Source organism: Ptychodera flava, chromosome 17 (assembly GCF_041260155.1).
Source record: "Ptychodera flava strain L36383 chromosome 17, AS_Pfla_20210202, whole genome shotgun sequence".
Taxonomy (NCBI): domain Eukaryota; kingdom Metazoa; phylum Hemichordata; class Enteropneusta; family Ptychoderidae; genus Ptychodera; species Ptychodera flava.
The window spans coordinates 25,560,931-25,587,968 of NC_091944.1; the positions used below are offsets into that span (position 1 = coordinate 25,560,931).

The window sequence follows — 27,038 nt, forward strand, 5'->3', positions numbered from 1 at the left end:
ACACAACCTCCCACATATGACAAGAGGATAAAATTACACTGCTGCTGACCCAGGCGATCCAACAATGTTTGGGAAAAACACAATGCTAGAAAACAAATTCCACAAAGAGAAAACGCTGTACGCCCCGAAACACCCTACATAGTGAACCAGCACAGCCGAAATCAACCATGAGGGGAAAACCCAGCTGAAAAACACAGTAAATTTCACAAGGGCAAAAAGGTGAAAACGCTGTAGACACAACAACAGCCCACATTGAGAACTTGTAATGGGCTGTAAGCCAAGCAAAATTCAGCTTAATGGGAAGCAATAAGCAGGGCTGCCATACATAATTCGCATATCTCAGTCTGGCGCCGATTTGTTGCAGCAAAAGTTCAACCACAGCGATGACATTTACAGCAAGCAAACTTTCCAATACAATCTTGACATAATTGAAGCAGCTAATCTTGAACAAATTACAAGTATTGGTAATTAAAAGACTCACCAGTTGTACTCTAATGTTGGGCGACAAGTCTCTCGCGTACATGAAGTCCACCGCGAATGTATAGTATCTCTACTACTATTGCTCTCATAACTTGAACTGACAGAAATTTCTTCGCGCATAATCCCTCAAACTGACAGCATATACATGCTCTAAAAGTAATGCATGCGTAAATTGCCTTAACAAACTGGTTTTACCTGTGGGTGAAATCAAGTATCATATACTACTTAAACCCCATTTGTGGATAAGGTAATTCTCACGTACTTGTGAAGTGACGTCGTCGTGACTCCACATCTGCCTTTTGATCAAAAGGACCGCGTTATGGATTGTGTTCTGCAGATGTACTTGTTGTTGATGTCGTGATGTCTCAAGTATGCTGTTTTTACTGTGAAGAAGTAGGATGTAGCCGTCGCCACTGTTGTAGAAGCTGATGACAATGATGCTGTTAACTGTCTGCTGGTGAAGACAACTACCTTTGGCAGGAACCATACCTGTCGCAAGGTAGAAAGAAAGACACTGGGCAGAAATACTGCTACTGCTTGCCGTTTCTTGACAGTATTTTGACCAAAGTTATACGAAGGAAAGGTAGCAGAAATTCACCTATTGAATGGTTCCAGCTGACATAATTTCCAGCAAGAAAGCTGATGAACTTGGACTGGTATGAAGTCCTAATAAGCCTGGTTTGGAGACAAACATGGTGAATGGAGCAAATCGAAGGCAAGATGGTGAGAACCCAGACCTAGGTGTCCCAATTTATTGACTTGCCGTCTGCCGTTAATGTAGCAAATGCCAAAAAAGGATAAACACGGGAGACTATAAACACAGAAAGTGCTAATGCTGTGAATAAGTAAGACAGGCTGTAAATGCAGCAAAATCAAACAAAATTAATAGAAAGGGATGCAGCTGTTAAAGCGGCAAAGTTAAACAAAGTTTCAATAAAAACTATAAACACAGCAAATCCAAAATATGAATTGTGAAGCCTGTAAGAAGATGGCTAAATTCGAAAAAGAACACTGACCTACGTCCAACCAAGTGCGCTTTAAGAAGTCCAAAAGCAAATACCACAGATTTGTGTGGCGTGCTTGTCATTTGACGAAGTCATCAAGGCCATGCACGTTTGCCAGCAAACACCACCCCGTCCACATGATCATGCCATGAAGTCATGATCCTCACCTGCCGTGCAAATTTCAAAGCGAAATAAATCATTTCTTGGTCTTCTCACCAGAGGTCCATATATCTTTCTTACATGAATACGACTTTGTTTGCGTACCCTCTATTTACTGTCTGTTCTGTGCTGTTTTGTGTCTATGTTTACAACTATTGTCTTACGAATTCTGACCTACTGTCATTGGATTATGGATTGATATGATTGCGATTATCTGGCATAAGTTTCAGAAGAAATATGAACTTATAAACAAAAAAGTAAATGGAATGAATGCCCGTACACAGTTTGCTCTCAGAAGGATGAAAGGAATGAGCAATGCATAGAGTGAAAGCCAAAAACTGACAAAGTTTGGTTTGGCCACGCATGTTTTGGCCGAACTGCAACAGTCAACGTCGTGTTACCCCAACACAACCGAGGAAACCTGAACGGAACGAATATTCACAGAAAACGTTGTCAAAACCTTTGGTCAAACAAGACTACTAAGGAAGCACTGTTAAGACTATCAAAACATTAACAATGGTACAGAAAAACATCTTGGTGACGGCTGACGTCCACCTACATGTAGACGGCTCAGTCACAATCAGGGTGCTCTAGAGTGTTTCACTTTTGTCAAAATTTCATCTTGTAGACTCATATCTAAATTTACTAAATTCACAAAGCTTAAGGTTTGGTACATATTTGCTTGAAAAGTTGTGAACCAAACTTTCTCAGTATTTCCATGGCAACCAGTTCTTTATTGTGTTGACACACCGTTACGGACACTACAAAATATTATGAGTTGATGGAGAAATAACATAGTAGACTATACAACATTTGTACAAATATTCTTTTTAAAAGTTTAACCAGAAAATATATACATCTGTTGTAAAAAATAAGGTGAATGTATCAGGATTTTAACCAGCTTTGCATGATTTCCTGCAAAATGATTTGTTACAAAAAAAAAAATCAATTCTTTCTCCCCATGAGCTTACGATTCCTCTAGTTTACAGATTTGCCCTTTAGAACATTTAAATTATTTTTTACTGCAATTGTTGAAGTCTTTAGAAAACATTAATAGTATTTGCAGCAAAATTTTGCTCGTTTTTTGTTAGTTTTCTAGTCGTTTTTGTAGTATGGTAAAAGCGTCACGGACACTACACATTCAGGAATATGTGTGTGAAACAAACTATTGTTTATTATAACCAGTAAACCTGTAAAAACAGTGAAATTATGACAAGAATTGATTACAAACAAATCAAAAACATATTATTAAGGAAGTTTGACTATTTATTTGTAGTACTGGTATTTTTCAATAACCAGAAAATTTTATCAGTAATACAACACTAAGTGCAAAAATTCTTGAGATAACTGGTATGTAGACAATGATAACTGGTGTGTAGAAAATGCTATACAATGCAAAACTGTCCTAGTAACACTATAAAGTGAACAATAAATGATTTACTAAACATTTGGTTTCCAACATATTATTGTGATCTGTATTTCAGTAGCGTCACGGACACTACACATTTGAATACCTATCGGGGCAACTTCTTTATCAGTTTTAACAGACAATATTAAACACAAATCCTCTATATCAGAAGTCTAATTAAAGTCATGAAGAGTATAATTTGATACTCTCTTGCCACTCATAGTGTTATTTGTAGATGACTGGAGTATTTTAAGTAATTGGTCAGCATCTGTTGTGTATAAGGGGGAAAAAGGTTGCAAATCTGACTATTTATGGTGGTACTGCAGTAGTGTGGGCTCCATTATTGATCTTTGTCAATATTGATGTATATAAGGGGAGGATTTATGTCCCGTAATGTTATTTTTCTGTTTTATTCCATTGTTTGCCTTATAAGATTGTATTATTTGTGTTTGATAAAATTTAAGTCGTTTGCTCTTTGTTTATGGAAAGCTATGGCGAGACATAGCCTGATCTAGCATCTTGAATACCAAAATATGATTCACTTTTGGAAAAGATTCAGAACTTTGCGACTGAGGAGAAACCACACACTTGGGTTTCCAAACAGATTCCAGGATCACAGCATTCAATAGTCACCACATAAGTAGATCCGACTATGTCTAACCATAGCTTTCCCTTAACAACCAACACACGATTGAAATTTCATCAAACACTTATAATACAGCCTTATAATGCAAACAAAGGCTTAAAAGAGAAAATAATTTTAAGGGATATTAACCCTCCCCTTATATACATCACTGTTGATATAGATCCTTAACGGAGCCAACTCTCCTGCAGCACCATGATAAATAGTCAATTGTGCAACCACTTACACTTCTTATATATCGCCAAAGCTTTCCTTTAACAAACAACATACGATTAAAATTTCATCAAACACTAATAATACAGCCTTATATTGCAAACAAAGGGTTAAAACAGAAAAATAATTTGAAGGGACATAAACCTTCCTCTTATATGCATCACTGTTGACAGAGATCTGTACTGGGGCTAACACTACTGCAGCGTCATCATAAATAGTCAGATTTGCAATCACTTCCCCCCTTATAAAATTCAAAACCACATTTTCTTTTGTTTTTAAAATGATTTACTATGGTCTATGAAGTTTACTTCAGATGTCAGGTGAATTTAAATGTAAATGCAGTAAAAAATGCTTAACCATTTGTTAGTTGTAGTGTCCGTGACATGAAGTCAGTTGCAAATGTAAAGTGGTTTAATGTGAAAGTAAATTAGTTTGTTCAGTGTTATGCCTTAATTTCACTATAAATACCATTGCTATTTTAAAATTATATACGGAAATAACTGATAACACTATTTCTGTTCATTTTTTAAACCCTATACCGTTATTTCATGGACAGTTTTTTTAACATTACAATCTTAAAAGGTAGAAAAAACATCTTTCACTAGTTTAATATATTTCATTTGATGTCTTACTCAAAAACTAAGTTACTCTCTTATAAAAATGTAACTTCAGCTGGTAAACAATAGAAATACCAGCTTAAATCACTGTAACAAGTAATGTATGGATTTGGTGTCACTGACACTACGGCTGTCACGGACACTACATTTGGCCCCTTTTTGATACACTGAAACAATACAAGTGGTAAATGGATTATATTTTATAACAGATAAGGAAGGTAAACAGGGCCACTTTTGCTAATGGCATCAGGTCTCTACTATCTGAATATGGCTGAAAGTTATGAGGGTGTCACGGACACTACAAAATTTTGGGACGAAAAATGTGGGCAACTTGCATGATTTGTCATTCATAATCAATACGTTGACCCTATAAACATTTAGTACCAACTAATCACAGTTGGTCTTCAAATCAAATAGATGTTTTAGGAAACATTCTATGGTAATGTTTTCCAAGTGATAATAGAGAGATAAATCAATGCTGTTGTCAAAATATAAAAAGCGTAACGACACACCAAATTTACTTGTTATTACGCCATTTCCATTCAGATCCATGTAGGAAGATGAAATAACTTGCAAAAGAAAGAAGTAATGGTATGTGATACTCTAAATATTCTGAATAATCGAAAAAATTAATCTAACAGTTTCAAAAAGTGAGTTTATAAAATGTGCTTTTTCAGATGAAATAGTGTAACGCCCATTTTGACCCATTTTTGGTTACTTTTTTCACTACTCAGCTCAAAATCATCACAAAAACTTCATTTTTTCGATTAGACCTGTTTGGTTCTACTGGTTGTTTCATATTATAAGAACAATGTTTCATAAAATTTTGCTCAATTTTTTTTTATATTAGAGCGTAACATGTCTAAATCTGTCTAGAGCACCCTGATTGTGACTGACCCGACAGCAATAGCAAAACATGCCCTGCTGCATATATTTACTACACGCACTGTGACGCACAGTCGGCGAGGTGTTGCCGCGACACAACCTATGAAACCTGATGGAACGATTCTTTACAGAAAACTTTGTGAAACATTTTTTGTCAAACATGACTACTAAAGAAACACTGTCAAGACTGTCAAAACATTAACAATTGTACAGAAAAAACTCCCCGTACCGACTGACGTCCATCGACATGTACAGTAATAGCAAAATGTGTCCTGCGGCATAACATTCACTACACGCAAGAAAAGGCAGCTGGCGGCCCACATCTACGTGGACGAGGTGAAAAAAACTGAAGAGGTTACGGCACGGTATTTTACCCCCGACGAAGGATGAATGAGTGCCCCAATGGCCTAACATAAAAGCGATAAATAGGAACTATGATAAACTAGTAGTATAACTACATCTCGTTGTTAAGTGAAGATGAGGTCCAGCTACCGATATGGCAGTCTTGCCTGGATGATCGTCTCAGGTCAAAAGGACAAGCCTACACGATGATCTCTTGACCCCGCCACAGGTGGCGCTATATGAACGTTTGCAGGAGAAAAACTTCCTTACTTTTGTAACTAACTTTAATGTAATTTGTCGTGTTCACAATGGCTATGCCTCTTACTTTATTGATGGGTTTTATTGTGATTTGTTTGTTTTTTGACAGATTGTTCAGAGCAGTCTGTTCAGTATGTTCTTTCTGCTGTGGTTGCGAATGGAATTTCCTTTATCGATCTAAGTTGCTTCGAGACAGCTTTACAATTTTGGGTTTTACGCTGTTTAGTTATGTTGAACATAGACTTATCTTAGAACAGAGGTTTGATTGATTGATTGATTGTTTCTCATGATATTGCACAATCTTATGATGCGAATAAATTTGTTGATATGTCACACAACAATTTTTATGTATAGGCACTTGGGAGTTGGCATTATATCAAGCCTTTGCTTAATGCTTTGATTTCTACCTTTGTTAAGGTTTGATTTGCAAGAGTTTTGATGAATCTGAGAATCTTTCTGAGTTCTTGTTTTTGTTTAACCCTTTTCCTGCCAAGTCCATATTTCACCATCAAGTCAAGATGGTTAAAATTAATGAAACACAACATACTCTATATGGTGTATTTTAACATAATACTGTACATTTGAAATCTGTTGAAAACATAAATACTGTAAATTTGATTTTTTGGACTAAAGATACTATAACAGACCAAGCCAAGTGGCTGAATATACGTCATGTTTTGGCTCAATACCGCTTTTTACTAACAAGGCTGATGGGGAAGTGATACTCTGGCAGGAAAAGGTTAACCTTCCATTTCTGTTTATGTTCTTCCTGGCGTCTTTTATGTTTTTGGTTTCCGAACAGCAAACACGAGACCAAAAACGAAAGGCAAAGACATTTTTGATAAAATTCACGAAAGCTACAAAAAAGCAAGGTAATCTAGCTTCGAAAGATAAAAAAGTCTTCTCTTTCTTCATAAAACCCTGACCAAACGGTCTTTTTAGGCCAGGACATCCTCCAAAAAGAGAACTACTGTAGCACAAAACTACGTGTCTGTCCCCACACATCGAGACATAAAACCCTAGAAAATCGAAAAACAAAAAAGGCTTCTCAAACAACGGAAGCAAAAGACCAAAATCACAAACATAAAACCCTTTTCCCTGGATCAAGGTCACATGACCAGGGTCAAGGTATAATTTCTTTATTTCCCATGTTTTTCTTTATCTTGAAATCACACAACCATTGAACCACTGACTACATCGTAACACTTTCGCAGGTAGAACCGATGCGTAAAGTTGCCTTCATTTCCTTTTTACTGACTCAGTTTTCAGAGAGGCCATTGTTAAATAATCAATAATTTCATAGTAATTTGTAACTTTTGTTGAGCTAATTGGCTAAGTTATGGTACATTTAACATTTGATTTGAGTTTATATTGATCATGAAGACAAATTCTATAACTTTTAAACTATCATTTTGTCCCGTAAATGGGCTATTGTACTGAGCAGAGTGAACTTCGCTATGGGCCTTTTGTAATTTTCGGTTGCCATTTGGTTTTATGACGTCATCATAATAATTAATTTTCATCAATTATATGTTGAAATTTGTAATTTGGGATGTTTGTCTCAGTTTATTCCAAAAAAAATATTGAAAACTGCCTGAATTAACCGTGTTTTACAATTTTTAAGCAATATCATGGCGGCCATTTTGAATTTATGACGTCATCGAGCCTTTTCTGTGGCCAAAATTTTTGGAGCAAAAACTAATTTTGATCTACACATACATGCGAACATCTGTAGCAAATTTGGCACTTTTGTCGTTCGTGTAACAATATTTTTGTTAAGCCACCTAACTACATACATACATACATACATACATACATACATACATACATACATAATACATACATACATACGTACGTACGTACGTACGTATGTTCGTACGTACTACTACGTACCTACATACGTGCGTGCGTGCGTGCGTGCGTACCTCAGCGCCAGTCAATTAGCGACACTCAGCCGACAAAATACATGAGATTCACTGAAGACGGCATGGAGGTGGGAAGAGATCTCTTGCTACCTCCATGACTGTTTTCACTTCCACAGTGAATGCTCGTTCACTGATATGTCGACGGAAATCACCGATCATTTATGATTTTCCATACTCGAAACGTAATTAGGAACATCATGCCTGGTGCGATGTACTGCCGAGGCAGTGCTTTTTTTGTCCCTTATCGATCTTATCCCTGTGAATGGGCGGCTAATCTGATTTAGTATCTAATCATAAAATAGCTCAGATAGATATAAAGTGAGCCTGAAGATAGCTACAAACTAACAGCTATACAGTATCTATTTTGAATTCAAGAATGCAAATAGTAAAAGACTCCACAAGGTGACCTACAAAACTATTTTTTCCAAAGTACAAGACATGTGTGACTTAGATGCTAGTAAAAAACTAAACACGATTGGAACTAATTTGGAACAATTTGATGGTTAAGTAATGTCTGTTTATTGTGCAAAGAATGCTTTATCTGTTTTTCTGTTTTTAAGTTACACACTTGTGTTTATGAGTAATTTGTAATATTGCAACATAAAACTATAGGGCACCTGACACTTTTGAGAAATTTGATAAAATGAAGAACCAATTATCGAGCTCTGATTTGTTCCAATCATGTTTACCACAGACAAATGCTACAGCCATGTCTCGCAACAGTCTGCGGAGTAGTTTAGATCTATAGATTGTGTACTGAAAGCGTGTGCCAAGTATGAGATTGGAGTGTATAGAAGACAGCCCCTGGTAGGTAACAGTTAGCGAACAAGGCATATTACTCTTTGCATGATTACAGCCCTCATTCGCCTTTAGACTCTAAGAAATACCGATTTGGTTTGCATTTCGTCCGCAGTGGTGGAAACGAACATCTCTATCTGCGCCACGCATCAATTTGTAAATCCGACTAAAACTTGAGTTACGTCTTTTGATGAAATCTATCTTGAACATTGACGTAAGGCAAGTAAAACGTATCAAAATTGATTTTAGAGTTAAAACATTCAGTCAAATGTACGTGACTAGGGCGTATGGGAAACATCAATACGCCAAAATGATGTACACCTGGCCTTTGCAGTCAATTCTAACATGACCGTTTAACAATGAATAGACTATGTATGAAATGAATTAAACAGAATAGGCTCCTATTGGTTTCGGTAGGGGATTTTTTTCTTTCTTCTCCTTCTCCTTAGGTCTCAAAGCCAATTTGGGCTATACCCTTGTTCCTGCTGGAGTTCTAGTTCTTCTTCATCTTCTCCTTCCTTCTTCTGCCTTTTCTTTGTCGACCTAGAACTCAAAAACTGCTGCCCCTAAACTTATCAAACTTGCAGAGCTCATAGAGTCATTTGAGTACTCGTGCACAGAAACCTTAACAAATTATGTGAAAATCAAAAAATGGATTTTTCTCAGAAACGCCAGGGCAAATCTACTTCAAATTCCTTGTGTCGAATGCTTGAGCACAGCCCATCGAATTTGTTGTAAAATCGCAAGGGTTACGTGACCTTGAGTGCAATATTGGATTTTTAGTAAAATCCAATTTAATGCATAAAATCCTTCTTCTCTAGAACTAAAGACCAAATGAGCTTAAATTTTCCTCATGTAATCATCAGTGTTTGTTCTATCAAATTTGCGAAAGGCATGTGGATGGGTCAAGTGATTTGGCGGCCATACTGCCACATGCGAAAAAAAACCCGATTATAACCATAGGATGATATTCAAAAGTTTCTTCTCCAAAACTATCACCATTAATGTGTGTACCTTCTAGATTGCAAAGTGTATATCGATCGGTAACGTGGTGGTTTGTCGGCCACATTGGCATTGTCGAAAACCTATGACAACCATGGAAGAATACTCTGTCAAATCCAACACATACTTAATTTTAACTGAAATGTTACTCATTCAATCATAAGTGTGAGTTCTTTGTAGCTTAAAAAACGCATATGAATCAATCACATTATTCGGCAGCTATACAGGTTTTTATAATTTGCGAATAACCTACGAAAACCATGGAATAATATTCAAGCCAGGAACTACACCTTAGCTATGGCAAATTTATTTTAGAAATTCAACATGATAAACGGTTTTCTTGCATAACAAAGCGCTTATTATTAAACTGTCTTCCTAGCTAGTTATCTTAACCATGGCGACCGATAGAGCATCGTCAAAGCTGCCTTTAGCTTTTCTTCCCTTTCTTCCTCTTCTTCTAACGCTTCTTTTGTCGCCCTGTAACTCAAGACTTGCTGCCCCTAAACTTCTAAAATTTGCAGAGCTTATTGAGTCATATAGTGCTCTTGCACGTGAAATTTCGTCTGGTCACATGAACAGGCGACCATATTGAAAAATGCGAATTTAAACATAAACCTCAAGAACCACTTCATCATGGGTATGGCATTGTCCACTCACTCACGCTCAAATCAGGCTGTGCGTATGTATTTACATAACTTTTGTTAATACTGAGTATCCTTGCATAAATGATGAATCACTTATAATAAAATGTATACTGTCATTTTTGTGTTGCTGTTTACTAATGTGTTGCTGTGAGTGGACAATGCAGGGCCATACCAATCCAAAGATGGTCCCTTCCATATCATATGATGCAAGCTCGAAGCCTGGCGCTTTTTCACGTGATACAAATTACATGGGCAACTTCCTGTACTATTTATGTCCTTTTTTTGTAAAGTATCGCGAGTTATAAATGGTGAAAATAGCTTTTCCGGGGTAAGTGACCACAAAGCTAGCACATATGTATAAAATCATCCTTGGTGAACTTCCCCTTTAAAGCATCTGATAGATCAATTGAGGAGGATTAAGAAAGGTGTGACTGGTACAACCTGTTCAGTTTCTGTGTGGGGAAAAGTTGGAATGGTCAATTCAAGGCCGAATGTAAAAAGATATAATGTCAACGTCGGAGAACTTGTATACATATACTGTGTGCGTCCCTTTGTTTGGCTTGTCATTTAGATGAAAATTTTGCCCTCATTTATGGTCAGTTGAATAAAACACGGCGTTGCTAAACTCAACAGACTAGGGAATTACAATATACGTTCACGGACATCTTACTTGTGAACAGGAGATAAACGTATAAAATTTGGCCCACATGAAGTGAAAGCCTTCACAATGTTAGCTTATTGTATCTCGTAAGTGTACTGTATGAATGTTGTGTTGTTGTTGAACCGTTTCTCCGATTCAAATCCAACACTAGGAAAGGGGAGAGACATGGTTTTGTAGTAATGAAGGCGACGAAGAGAAAGAAAGGCGACGTTTTTATCCTTAAGTTGCATAGTCAAAATGTACATTAACATATTGATAATCTATTATGTAAACAGAATAGTAATTGACTCGTCGGCCAAAGACTTATTCAACTCATCATGTATTATTTCCTTTAATTGAAGGCCAATCACGCTAATTAACATTCGTAATACTATTTCATTTCTCATAGTTCTCCACTTTTCTTATGTGGTCTTGGCGTTTCTAATCCTGAAACTCCTCTGCCTTGGTGGTTATCTATTACTATGTTCAATCTAGAGTAATGCCGGGCTCTTAAAGGTACAATGCCCCTCAGGACAGATATTAGGACTCTGAAACTTTTCCAATATTTCCTGACCCACCACTTGTGAGGTCTCTTTTTAAAGCTTATGGCGGTTAGAAAAATGTTCACCGGCACAGTCATTCGAAATCGAAATTTTGAGTTTTTTCTTCGTAGGCATAACACAGGGCTAATATGAATAACTTAAAATATCGGTAAATCTTAATTGGATAACTTCTTTATGCTTGCTTTTGACAGAGAATGGTTGAAAGATTCCTTGAGGAAATTTTGAACGTTTTAAGTCTTTCATTTTTGTGGCGCATACTACCTTAAATATCATCTGCCGCACTTGTCGACGATCGTTGCGTTTGTTAACTTATGTAGGTGATGACAGGTGTCAGTTCCTTAACTACTATTCAGCTTGGATCAGAACGATTCAAATTTTGTTCTCATATTTCAGTGGTGCCTGTGGAAGCTAAATCATTGTTAAACGACAAGTGGTTTTGCGACGAGGGCTTGAACTCCTTCCCCTGGGCGTTTTGTAAGGACCTCAGACATTGAGTGTTATCACAAATGCTCACATCAAACCTCAGTTTTTATACACTTTGTTGCTCGTCTTTATCGTCATGTCTGTTTTCAATCAAGTTCGCTATGTGGCTATTTACGGCTAATAAACGGCAAGCTAGAGTATTTTGTTGCAAATGTAAGACCTAGGGAGTGAAAATTAGAATATTTGGCGCTTCGCTCGGTGATTATTTCTCCCAAGTATGCTAACTTCCACCAAAAGGTCTTTTATCCACAAGCAAATACCCTAGCGCACTGTTTGTAACTTCATTATAATATGATGAAGTTAAATACCAGTGCACAGTTTCGTTACATTATTTAAAGCGCGAACTTTGAACGAGGTTTCAGAAGCCTAGCTTCAACACAAACTCCTTAAGGACGTATCATAACGCGGTATGGCACAGTTGATTCCGTACGATACTGGTAACACAATCGATTACACATCGAACTTGAAGACTTTTATTGAAAAACGCTCAAAAATAAATTTTAGCAAATTAATTGTTGTTTCATCGCCGTCGCTGTTTGTACAAACTATCCCCTTGTGACTTCATCGAGCTGCAAAAGACTAAAATGTAACAATTAAAATTGACCTCGAGCTGTAGACTTGTCCTACATAATGGCTCGTTGAGCTCTCAAGAGGCAGTTCGAAATATGCATGAGCTTCAAAATTTTAAGCAGGTCTTCTTGTCGAGAATATAAACACTGGCTTCAGCCAAACAGATGGTAAGATTCTAGCTGAGCATAATATAAAGCACATTAACTAAACGCTGATAATGACATACATTGTTGACATTAATAAAATTTTCTATTGTGGATGTTTCGAATTTAGTATATTATTTGACTGTCAGACGTGAGACAGTAAAAGTAATCTGGAATAACTGTTAAAAGGGAAATTAACATTTACAATGACAGCAAAAGACAGAGGAAAAGTCGATGGACAGCCGGTCAGGCTACCAATCGCTCCTCTCACAGACAAAATCACACTCTATCACCATTTGTTCAGCTGAAGTAGTCACTAATCATTGGCCAGGTACTACGTAAGCGAACCTGATCATTGGTCAGTTACTATTTTGATGGCATTTTGTACCGCCGACAAAATGCAGCCATCAAGAACGATTTAGCCGAGCAATTAATCATGTGTCAAATTTCCGTAGACTATTGCATTGTCTAAAGACAACAGACACATAATTATGACACTAAAATCTTGAATCAAAGGCAGAAATTGAAGTTAATATCAGGGTATCGCCGCATCAGCAATATATTAACCTAGAATCCGACGTATATCTTGAGCTGTAGAATCAGGAGTCAAAGGATTATACCTGGAAATAAAGTAATATTGTGTAAAGTAAGGATCTGTCAACACAGTTAACCCTAATGAGTCAAGGTGATTGAACATCAGGGAGCTGTTACTGATATCCAACCTTTCATCACTGTGGTGTCAACAAATCCCAATTGTCTTCTATAAAGTTGGATCCCAAGAGAGGATTATGGAAGTGGAAGGGTTACGCTAGTTTTTATCCATGATATCCATTTCGCAGACCTAGAAATAAATACCGATATTTTTCTTAATTTCTCCGTGGTGAATTTTCTTTTCTGTAGCCTTCCTTGCAGCCGATGTAATACTCGTAACAAGAACCGCAATTGCAATACATTTCAAGGTTCATATTTTGCATGCAACACTGCTTTTATTTCAAGCTCAGATAAAGCAATGAGAACGTTGTCTTTGGTAGTCGAATCCCTCTAAACATGAGGGGATTGACTGGCACAAACCTTGTATCTAGGCTAATCCCCTTAACGCGGAAAATTTCCGCGTTACCGAATTAGAGGCTTATACTGCCGCTCATGACAAGTAGAACAAAAGATCAAAATGTTTATGAATATGACACCACCTGTGATATTTGCAGAGCAATTACCGATTTACAGTCAGTTCACACATCACGTAAGGTATCTTTTCATATGGAAATAATTTCGAACCTACAGCGTGTGTTCTGGGGAATCTTGGCATGAACACGTTCGCTCAGGCAGACAGCATAGGGCATATTTACTTAGCTCTGGTGTTTATGATCGATGGAAATAATTGATAATCAAAGTACAAATTTCTTTAGCATTCATTTTATCCCCGGTAAAGTTTTGATGGTATTTCAATAGTGTGATAATTATTCAAAAATATGGAGAAAACAAGAATGTGTTACTCCTGTAGCTGACTTGGTAAATACCATTTATAATGGGTCGTGGGTGATTAAAACATTTGTAGGGCAATTGTAATTTCTGTGTTTAGGGAGGTGGGTTGGTTGAAATTCGATTAGCGCGCGGAAAACTTGCACTACATTCTTTCATATCAACACGTTTTTATGTATCGCAAAATATCGCTTTAATGTTTTGCGTGAATCAGGTCAGTGCGGCACCGGTGCTACATCAGCATTCCTTTGACATACATGTGGTTCAGCGTACGAGTGTAACGACACAATCATTTTGGATACACTGTTGAAATTCATTTCAATCTGTTGGTTGCGGCATTGTCGAGTTGGCGCTGAAGAAAGATTGATTTTAGAGGGGATATGCGCGGGGAGGGGTGGTAGCGTATGCTTGGTTTCATAGCGACATAATTACCAATATATTGTTGGTATGCTGATACAGAATGAGGCTTGGTTGGATTTTCTCACTTAAATTCCAAACTTTCGTTTAGACGAGGGGTTGGGGGACTGAGGCAAAACCGTTGCTTTTACTGTGCGCATATTTTAATTATCCACGGCCCCTAAACCAGTCGTTTAGTTTATGAAGTAACATCCATCTCTCTCTCTCTCTCTCTCTCTCTCTCTCTCTCTCGCTCAGATTTGTGAACATGAAAATTCGAAAGTTATTGATGTCTTTTTTTGCCATCGCCGGATTAGCAAATTTCATAATGGTACTACATTTGGTTGGTTTCAAGACGAATTTGATCAGAAAAATTGGAAAAAAAATATTGTCTGCAACGGAAAGAAATCATACGAAATTTGAGAAAGTGGTTCGAACTGGAGGTGAAAAACTGAAATGCGATATTTCTACATATATTGGATATAATTGCAGTTTACCAACGCGAAACACAACAACGGCAGGTAATATCAAAGCAGGTAGCGCGATAGAGAGCCTCCCTGAAGAAAAACGAGTCAATGGAACTAGTGAATCGAAGACTTCTGTTTCTCTGTTGGATATGTTCAAAGGCATTCATACGAATTGGAGCTTTAATGTTGAAGAGGCTAACAGATTGCGGTAAGTGCAGTATTTGTTTGGAAGTTGCACCTAAACTTTGAAAATAACGACGGGAACACCATCTGGATAGCTATAAGTCTTCGGCTTCTTCTAGATCTTCTTTTTCTGAGACACTACATTTCACTTTAAGTTTAAATCTTTATATCAAATGCGCGACATACAATATGTTTAAAATGAGTAACGAGGAAAAGGGTTGACAAAATATAAAATTTGTCTCGCGTCGCAAATTGTTCAATTGACACAGGAATGAGGTATAGGTGATGCAACAACACTCGAAAGACAAAAAAAATAGTAAGAAATATGCATTAATCGGCGTTTCTAAATATTCAGGGCCTAGGACATTTGCGTACTAGCTATACTAACAATATTCACTATGAAGCACATTGAATTCACTGTGATAACAGAATCGAATCTGGGTTCGATATGTACATGTAAGCCTTTCGGAGAAGCATAAGCGCAATCACTCATACATGCGGACACTCATCAAAGGACTGGTTGATTAAGGTTAATCTTCCTCTCAGGAAAGTATCTACGTTAAATATATGGAAAACAAAGTAGCCCAAGATTGTATAATTGGCGTGATTTCAGAATAAAAACGGGTAAAACCCAGTGTACTTCTGTTGCTGTTACATCCTACACACAGAATATGCTATTTGTTCTTGTCGGGCTTTTCCCTGAAACACGCTGCAAGATCGTATCCGTCGCTATGTCGTTATGTATGTAAACTTTCGAATTTTTTTGTCAACATTCTAAGATAACTCCACTGCTCACCTAGATCCCCCTTTTATTTGTATGCATTATTGCAGGAATAAACGACTAGGCCCCACTCTTGCCCTGAATGTGGAGTCAGGTGAGAGGAAAGTCAAACATTATCGTGCACGACTCAGCCACGCCCGTAAATGTTTTCCTTTCTTCTCTCCCTTCCGTGCACTCAAGTATTGAAGATGCGAGGATTTTACAGCTCGGTATAAATGTATCGTTTACATTGATTTTCCACAGATCTGATCTCGAGCAGTATTGTAAGACGTCAGAACAGTTTGTGATCACACAGAAAATCGTCAATTTGCTTATGAATGGTACAGTGAAGTATGATGGTCAAAAGATGTGGCGGATTAATGTTACATTGGATGTGTACAATAGATTGCCAAAGGTGAGGCCAGTACGTAAGTCAGCTTTTTTTTTTGCTGTTTTTGGAGTGAATCAACTTCGGTCCTTATTTTTATGAAAATTTCATAATTCTATGAGACCCATCAGTGTATCCTCCATACCAGTTTGAATATAAATCAGTAGATTTTTGTTGGTTGAGAATGCTGTTTAATATATATATATACCCTGTTGACCTCCAGAAAATACCATATGAGAAGGGTGCGTTTAAGAAATGCAGCGTGGTTGGAAACAGTGGGATTTTGTTGGGTAGCGAGTGTGGACAGGTTATTGATGCAGCAAACTTCGTAATCAGGTGAGTTTTTGTGTTTGATATTCAACCTGTTTGTAATATTGGAATATCTAGTTTTCTTCGGATAATTTTAATGTACTTGGCGCCTCAAAATTTAAAGACTTAAACTCTAACTCTCTCTAAAGAAACTTTCTAACATAATCTTTCGAAAGCAAGCATGAAAAGGTGACAGTGTGCAAATTTTTGTTCAATGAAAATAAGGAACCACAAATTCGTTGATACTTGCAATTTAAAATATCTGCCACCCCTGTGTGTAAATCATGGGGAAAATAAATTTTCGATGATTTAAAAATAAGCTGTCGAAAGCTTTATTTACCTTTACCTTCAAAATTAGCCCCTACAAGGGGTAGACCACAAAAAATAATTTTAAAAGTTTGAGAGTTTGAATATCTGCCCCAAAGTCGCATCTACCTTAATCTGGAAGAGCACTTAAGCTTTATAATACAATGCCGCAATATTTCAAACGTGTTATTTCTTCAGAGCTGCGGTAGCTGGCGTTTTTACTTTCTTCTAAACTTGGATGATGATACATAGCAATACTCGATACTCTTATTTGTTCCACTTTGTTTTTGTCACAGAAGGCCCTTGTATATTCGATGTAAAATAAATAACGATGGTAGAGTTCAGTGTGTCCTTCATGGTGGTTCTAAAAATGCACCATGCTTTTTATTGATATCTTGGGAATTAGTCACTAAGTGCTTGACCTGTAACTGTTGAAATATGGCATTAAGGCTTCAAAAGACAATGACTTTTTGAAACAGAGCTCTATTTATAGAGCGACTGCACGAAATGTGATGAAACTTTGAAGAGAGTTCATGAAACCGAGCTGTGATAGCACACTGTCAGTATTGCATCAATTAAATGCTAATTTGCATATATGATTATGTTTTGTGATTAAGGTGATAAGATAGAAATACTGCAGCAAATTTGATGAAACTTGGTTCAGATCGTTAGCACACAGTCTCATAACAGTGTACAAAGACGCTTAGCAGTGTCATGGAAATTAATTCCTAATTTGAATGATTGGCTTTCTCTAGAACCTCTGCATCAAATTTGATGAAACATTGTACAGATGTTGATCACTCAGAACTGAAATACTGTGTAAAGACATATATAGGCTGTATAATGTAAATTCATTGCTTATTTGCATATTTGTTGAACTTTCTTAATTAGTGTGATATGTCTATAGAAATGCCGCGTCAAATTTGATTAAACGTGGCACAGATGTAGATCTTTTTGTGGTGTAATGGCGTGCATAGATATGTAGTAGTATCATATCAATTAGCTGCTTATTTGCATATGTATTGAATTTCGTAATTTGGCTGATATGTCTAAAATTGGTTTAACAGATTTTATGAAACTTTGCACAGATGTTTAGCTCACATTGCTTTAACATTGAATATAGACACTATATGCAGTGTCATGTTAATTAATACTTAAATTACATATTAAATGAAATTTCATAATTAGAGTTATTTGTCCAGAAGATTTCATCAATGATTTAAGTTTGTATAGATGTTGATCTAATAGTGCTGTAATGCAATAGACCTTTTCCTCATTCAACCGGAAGTTAGATTAGCATATCATTTGAATGGCGACTTGACAAAGTTTAGCTGCTGAAGTCGCCTTGCAAACATCCTCGCTACACATGGTTATAGGTGCGCTATGGCGATCGATGAGAATACATTCCGAACGTACTTGCTTTGGAAGAAGACAGTCAAGCGGCTGAAAGCTTGCGTAAATTAGGAGAGAAGCGGATTGAACCAGCATCAAATGATATACAGAAGCCTAATGCCTAAAGAAATCGAAGCAAAGTGAACAGAAATATGGTCATCGAGTCTTGGAGCAAGAAATGGATCTAGTTCTATGCCGAGCCTAACTCTACTGACATGACATTCTTCACTAAGGTTCCAACTTAAAGAAATCGTGCAATTCTGGAAATAAAACGTAGTTGTCAGAAATTACAGCTTGAATTTTATCTCGTAAAAACAAAATTATGAATGAAATTGTCACACGTCTACGTAAAAAATCAACTGTCACGATATGTATCAAGTATTATCCAGAGTGGGTAAATTGTAGCATGAAAATAAAACGATCTTTGCAAAAGATCAAAATAAAAACAACATGACTCTGAAATTTGTTGTAGTGACATCAGTGTAACTCTTCGAAATAAAAAAAAATCATTCGTTTCAAGTTGGACCATGTTATGAGCAATGAGATCGCTCGTGTCAAAAGAAAAAATGATTGTCCGTTGAGTTAGCTTGACTGGCATTCAAAACTATGGCGGATATGACATCGGTACCGACACCACTCTGAAACATCGTGTTATTTTGTGTAATTTTTGTTGTTATTTCATTTATTTCCGCAATTATTACATGGATATCAGGAGACAGAATGCTTTTTTTTTTGCCTAGGGTCGTTGATGTCACCGAAATGTCACATGGAGGTAGTGGGAATCACAAAAGTATCACAGTAAAGTCATATCATGTGTGAATGTGTGCTACAAAGAAATGATTTATATCTTGGCATACCTTGGGGTTGAGAAGTTTCGTTAACTTAGGCAAAAATCCCCATGCAAAATATGACTTTTTCCCTCACATTTTTTAGGTTTGAGAGCTGGTAGTGAAAAAAATTGACTTCACAGTTTAAGGAGTCACTGGTGGGCCGGCCAATGAAAACTATGGCTCGGGTATTTAGTAAATGTTTTAAGCTAAGGGGCTTGTGACTCAAACATGATTTGCTTACCCCTGAGAAGGAATCATGACTCAGTTAAAGTTAAGCATGAACTGGCAATGAGTCACTGTGTTACCGGCAGGACTGGGAAGCTCCAGCTAGACCAGAGGTTGTTGTGCTGTTTGATATCTTAAGTTATTACAAACGTTTAATCAAATTGAAACTTGTAATAAGTAAACGTAATATCCGAGCTATTGCCATACTTTAAAACATTTGGTTTTGCCAAAATACGCTTTTATAACATCAGGGCTGCCATGTGGTTATCGAACTAAAGCAGACACAATGCAGATGGCACGATCGACCACTTCTACCTTGTTAGAAATTAGAAACGTTTCGCTAGCTAATACTACAGAAAGTTTACAAAATTAGTGTGATGACTTTCACGCATAGGCTTTTTCTACGAAACGGCAAAAATTGCCAGGAAATATAGAAGCCGAGTTTGCAAATACTTACCCTGCGTAGAGAGTCGACGAACTTTCCAGAGGATTTACTTTGACTGCAGCGGAACTAGATCAAACCGGCGACGCGCATAATTACTCATGCGCAACTTCAGGTGACAAATTTCGGAAAGGGTCTATTCATTTACACTTCATATCTATAATAGAATGCAAAAATGTTTGGCACAATCCTATCAATTGTTTTTTAATTGACTTATTTAATGAACTTTTATAATTACGATGTTTTTTTACATTTTCATCACCATGGAACTCATCTGAATCACTGACCCAACAGGATTCTATCCTCTCCAAGGACTTGTAATCAAAGTACCAATTAACAAGTGTGGACTGTGTCATCAACGATAACTTGTTACTCCTCGATCTTATCATTAAACTCAAGAAAGTACACTGACCAAGACATTTCATGCTGGACCTTTTTCGTTGTTTACATAAAACACAATTGGATCTATTTTGTGATTATAAGATCTTGAGCATTTTGTTATAATGTATTTAAAAATCATCAATCTAACAGTGTTTTTGTGTGAAGGCGGGGGCAAATTTCATAAATTATTGATAATTCACAATCATCAAATACATCTCGAACAAATTTTACATTTTTGTCTAGCTTTTCGCACGTTGAGGAAAGGAGAACCCAGTAAATGTAACTGATTTGTCAATTTTGTTTAGCTTTAAGTCAAAATTCAAATTACCTTTCCATGGTTGATTTGTAGGCATTTACTATTCTCATAAAACGGTGCATTATAACATTTTAAATTTTCGATGGGAAAATGGCCTTCTACCTCTACCCAAATAAGTTCTGCTCTAGTGTCTGTTTTTGGTGATCTCTCTTTCCAATGATTTGGTAGATGTTAAGAAATGTCTTGTACATTTATTTATTGCATATACAAGGAAATGAGACCTGGTAAATTTGATTAAGCTACCCTTTTCTTGTGAGTGTGCTAATTAATGCTGGAAAATTTTATAAAATCACTGAACTATTTCAGCCCTTCTGTTAAAAATGATCTATTTTTGGTGGATAGAAAGAAATGTAATCAATATCATCTGTCTTTTGAAACCTTAAAGTATTAACGGCAGGAACCAACTGTTTTTGTCTGGAATTTTTAGGGACTGTACAGAGATGTCTTTGCAGCTTTCAGGGACCACTCCGAGGAGACCCAAAATCTTTTAGAGACCACACTGACTTGACCTTGAAACTTTCAGGGACCACCCAGATGAGTCCTTGAAACTTTCAGGGACCAATCAGATGAGTCCTTGAAACTTTCAGGGACCACCCAGATGAGTCCTTGAAACTTTCAGGGACCACCCAGATGTGACCCTGAATCTTTCAAGGACTATCCTTGTGTGACCTTGAAACATTCAGGGACCTACCGGATGAGTCCTTGAAACTTTCAAGGACCACCCAGATGAGACCCTGAATCTTTCAAGGACTATCCTGATGTGACCTTCGCTCATCATCTTGTGCATTCACAAGCATTACTTGGTAAAGCTGACAGGCAGAGGAATCACTGGAAAGATTTGGTCCAACTTCCTGCACATAAGCGTCAATATTCAGCACCTCGAAGTTAAGATTATGTAATGGCTTAACTCGGCGTCCTCATGGCTCCGATGTGTGACTGGTCGGCCGGCGCCGAAACACGTCTTTGCATATTTATCACGCGACGAGATCTACAAGGCATGTTCTCCCTGGCATAAATGTGATGAACTGGACAGTGGCTGAACCTTTAGTCGATTTAGACGAGCAGTCTTGAATATTGTAATGTACTCGCTTGTTGCAGTATGCTGAAAGGTTACTGATTCTGAATGTAGGACGTCCATTACCGCAATTATTTAATGACAGGACTACATGGAAAGCAACGGAATACTGGATATCGGTGATGGATATGATGTCTGTTACCAAGGTTCTTTGTGGAGTGACAGTGCTGTTCCCGATCTCGACAATGATGTCAGCAACTGTGATCGCAGCGTGGACATAACTAAGTCTATGAGTCCTTGAATCTTTCAGGGACCAATTGAGGTGTCCCTGAATCTTTCGATGACTATCCTAATGTGACCGTGAAACTTTCAAAGACCGCCAAGACAAGTCCTTGAAACACTCAGGGACCACCCTGATATGTCCCTGGATCTTTTAGAGACCATTCTGATGTGATCTTGAAACTTTCAGGGACCACCCGGATGTGACCTTGAAACTTTCAGGGACCACCCTCATGAGTCCTTAAAACTTTTGAGGACCACACTGATGTGTCCCTTAGGGACCACTTATATATGACCCCTAAACATTGTTTTAAGTAATGGCCTAGAGAGGCACTTTGAAATAGTAAAGAAGCAATCAGATATGATCCCGAAACCTTCAAATGCATCCAGGTCCTCTAAACAATACAGCAATCATCAAGTTTTGACCTTTAATCTTGACATTTTCAAGAATGAGTATCAATGAGATGAAATATCCTTAATAAACTGTCAAAAAGGATAGATTTACAATTTTGAAAAGCAGATGGCTTTAAATACTATATTTTTATACTACTTTAACATTTAATTCGATAATCTCAATTTTGATATTTCACTAGAAAAATTGATAATTACTAAATGCTTTGAGTAACCCTCTCTTAGAGAACATATTCGGAGACTTTTACTGTTCATCTTATAATCACAAAATAGTTCCTATTGTGTTATAAATATTATTTTCGTTTCCTTATCTGTAAATATTCCATAAGCCCTAGAAAAATAAGCAAAATTTTGGTTCTCATCCTAGACATATTGAAAATTGATGAGGTGAGTTTTTTCTCTCAACTTGCATTTATTCAACAATCAAGAACGCGCGTAAAAATGAAAACAACATAGGAATGCACGCAGAGATAAATGCACAGCAGTGTTGCGTTAGTAAAGCAACATTTCTGCTATTTGACTTTTGTGCAGCAATGCGTAGCTTTGACTGCTTACTGTAACAGGGACATGTGTGTAGAAATCTGAATGGAACATTAGTGTCAGTTATTTTATTTACAGTTATGTTAATACTGCTCTGTGTTATGTTCTTCCGTTTTGTATTTTTGTTTTTATTTTTTTTCATTTTATTTCTTAATGAACAATGAAACGTTGACATGGCCGGTCTGAATTGACGCGCGCGAGGATGAGAAACAAACTTTTATTTCTTGGCCTAACTTTGGCTTTACCATTACATTCTTTTTCAATGCATTTCCAGTTAATCCTGACTGTTCTTTCGGCATTGGTTTACAAAATACTTACCTTCTCACCTAAACTTTTATTTTTAAAGCGTAAAAATCTCTTGATGTATGTTTCATTTGCAGATTGAATATGGCAAGACTCTACAATTACACAGAAGATGTTGGCTCTAAAACAGATTTGATAACTTGTAATCCTTCAATGTTTGCTTCCAAGTAGGTAGTTCGTTAACCTTATTCTGCCACCCACATCAGGTATTAAGTAGTCAGTTCATTGCATATCCAATTCTTGTGAGGAATATTGTACATGTGACATCACACAAACATATGAGTATATATATATATATATATATATATATATATATATATATATATATATATATATATATATATATATATATATATATATATATATATATATATATATATATATATATTATATATATATATATATATATATATATATATATATATATATATATATAGAGAGATATATAGATAGATAGATAGATAGATAGATAGATAGATAGATAGATAGATAGATAGTATTGTCGTGGAATTTCCCAGCCGAATGGGCACCCCAATTCGACACAACTGACAAGAAATAACCTTGTTCATCAGCGTTGTTGATTGCCACAAGTTCAAGCTGAACTTGTACCTCAGCCACATCGAGGCCAAGTGGATCCAGCCTCCGATCACTCACGGCCACCGTGTGCGGGGATCACAGTCGATAGAACTCAATCGTCCGAATTTCACCAGGGATCACAAGAACTGCAGGTCGCGCCCCTTCCAGCAGTCCTTCCACGCAAAGAGACCGACAAGAAATCCTATTGGGGCATGTGCAATGCATATGACATCATAGAAACACTACCTCGTTCTACGACATTCCCCGTTTCGCGTCCTTTTCGGTCTCCCAAAAATTCCTCCCCTTCCATTGAATCCTACCAACAGGGCAACAACCTTGCCTACATGCAAGAGCCCTCCATTGTAGTACAACAAAAACTCAGTCTGGTAATATCAAATTAATAAGGAAGTGCGTCTGTTGTCGAGCGTTAGTCAGTCTATAATGTCGGTCATGTAAAGTTGATGGTAATTACAATCAAAGTAGTCATCAGGTAATCACTACTTCAGAAAATGCTTCGAACTAAAAAGGTGGTAGGCGTAAAAAAGTAGCAACCCGCACTGGTCAACCAAAATAAATAAATCACAAGGTGAGACTTATCACCTACACATAGGTAATCGCTATACCTAAAAACATGTTAATTGCAATTATTGGGGTCCAGACTATAATACGCCCTCAAACTCATGGAAAGAAAGAGAACAATGATGTTTACCTATGATTGAAGGCCAACACAATGCCAGGACACATTGTCTCATTTCAGATTTTTGACAACTTAAAAGAAAATAAACAAGGACGCCTGCCGACACATGATACAAAGTTAATCATTGTTATACTAAAAGCACATGACCACCAAGTAATATCAACAATTACATAAACAAGAAAGCTATGCACAATTCAACAGTCTTCCCATCTATGGGTGTATCTGTGTAGAACCATAACTACTACACCCAGTCTTATAACTCAAAGAAAAACACAAATCAAATTGTCTAACAGTAGTCTACGATACCATATCACTGGTTCAATGAGAAACAACTCAACTACAAAGTATCTAGTGTCAATACAACCTAAAGTTACACCTCAGCCTAGCAAGCCATTTCTAATCATATTAATAAACCCATAGTACTGAGCAGTTTTCCTCTCCTACTAGGGTAACGATTAATGTTCATGTCATCAGTATTCGCAGACTTATCATTCAAAGCATCAGATTTCTTTACACTTGAAATACCCTCCTTACTGTTCTCGTCAATGACCTAAAACTCTGTAGCTGATAGATCACCTTCCCCAAACAAGGCAGAAGAGGAGCACTTGACCTCAGGGCTGGAATATTGAGACAACTGGTTGTTTTGGACAGTGCTGATATCACTGTCTATTTCCACAGTGGTTTCAACTGGAGACTCAGTTGCATCATGTCCGCCACCCTTGGTCTGCACACCAGCACTTTCATCTGGCTTACCAATCTGTTGTCTTTGATCTAAAGGTAACAACTTCACCTTTTCCAACCAAGAGTCTAACAGTTTCCCAGTATACCTCTTCAACTCTTCGTAATGAACCACCTGAGGTTTAGAACGGGGAGTCTCCTGGATCCTATACACCACATCTGAAATCCTGCTTACAACCAGATTTGGACCCTCAAACATCATTTGGAATTTAAGAGCATATCCTTTCCTTCGCCGCTCATCCCTAAGCAATACAAAGTCACCAACTTTGAAACCTTTCTTAGCAACATTACGATCATAACTCAACTTCTGTTGCCCTGCTGTGACATTTAGCCATTCTCGCCCATGCTCGTGTATGTCTTGCCACCTATCTCGTAAACTAATTACGAAATCCGTGGAAACACCTTCCACATCATCGGGAAACTCAGCCGCTAACGTTGCTTCCAGGGGGTGGGGGTAAGTCTCAAGCCAAGCATCAGCATATTTGGCATCTCCCCTGTAGATGGATGAGGAGTGAGCCGATACACCGCAATAGCCAGACTTAAATTTTCGTCGAGATAAGATTGACCATCCTTGGTGTCCATATAAGACAGTATGTACGCAGCCAAGGACTAATTAACGTTCAATCTGTCTGTCACTTTGAAGCGGATGAGGCGTGGTGTAAGTCTTATGCATTCCCAACAAGATACACGCTTCCTGAAACACGTTTGACACAAAACTCTGTCCCGAATCACTGTGACACTCCAAGGGTGAACAAAAACGGCTGATGAAATTATCCATCGAAACCTTGCCAACTGTGGAGGCCTCCTCATTAGGGACGGCATATACCTCCACCCATTTAGTGAAATAATCTCCTACGACAACAATCTTACGATTTCCACTCTTGGACTCAGGGAACGGTCCTACCACATCCAGTGCTATACGCTCCATATCAGCCCCTAAAGTATGAATCTGCAACAGTGCACGCTTATTGACCCGAGATGGCTTATTATGAGCACACACATCACACTGTCTTATATAAGCTCGCACAGAAACGCTCATACCAAACCAGTAGTACCCTAACCTGATCTTCGCTAAAAACTCCAAGCTTTGAATCATGGATCTCTGTTAGCAAAAGTGTAACATACACCTTTGGATATCAATTGCCATCGTACAGCTTTTCCGTCAGTTGTTTCATACAACTTGTATAGAATTCCGTTGTGCATGCGCAGCTGTGCAGACGACACCCAGTATGTTTTAACCGCTGGTGATTTGGATGAAAATTCCTCCCGAGAAGGGCGCTCAAGAGCTGCATCAACATACTTCACAATGACTCCTATGTTTGAGTCAGCAAGCTGTTTGACGTCTAATCTCCTCCTTGGACCAGGGGCACACAAGCGACAAAACTTCATTACTATCCAAACCAGTTACCTTCCTCGGCAACTTCTGGGAACTACTTACCTCAGAGTGGACTTTCTGTCTCTGGAGACCACACACTCTGCCTTTGTTCCCCATTGAAACATCACTGACCAGCTCACATCCAGAAGGAGCAATTAATATCTGGACAATCGGTAATAAAATTGGCACACTTGAGTATAAAAGTTGACGACCAATAAAAAGAGGCGGAAGTTTAAAATTTAGAACATAATGTAAAATAATTATCAGCATTTTACTCCAATCCCTTCTTAAAACAAAGAAATTTCTTCTAAACTCGTTCAGTTCTATCAGTATATATGTAAATATATACATATATATATATATATATATATATATATATATATATATATTATATGTATATAAAAAGGATTGAAGTTTGCTTCACATGGAAGAAAGACTGCTCAATGCACTGCT

At 37.4% G+C, this 27,038-nt stretch overlaps 1 protein-coding gene across 1 annotated transcript in view; it reads left to right on the forward strand.

Moving 5' to 3' along the window:
* Positions 1–27,038, forward strand: part of LOC139115873 (CMP-N-acetylneuraminate-poly-alpha-2,8-sialyltransferase-like) — a 50,252-nt gene that overhangs the window by 20,119 nt on the left and 3,095 nt on the right. The window contains exons 2-5 of the mRNA XM_070678275.1: positions 14,911–15,327; positions 16,327–16,477; positions 16,674–16,786; positions 23,277–23,366. Coding sequence (XP_070534376.1) covers positions 14,921–15,327; positions 16,327–16,477; positions 16,674–16,786; positions 23,277–23,366 — 761 coding nt within the window. The 5' untranslated portion in view covers positions 14,911–14,920. The remainder of the gene's footprint in view (positions 1–14,910; positions 15,328–16,326; positions 16,478–16,673; positions 16,787–23,276; positions 23,367–27,038) is intronic.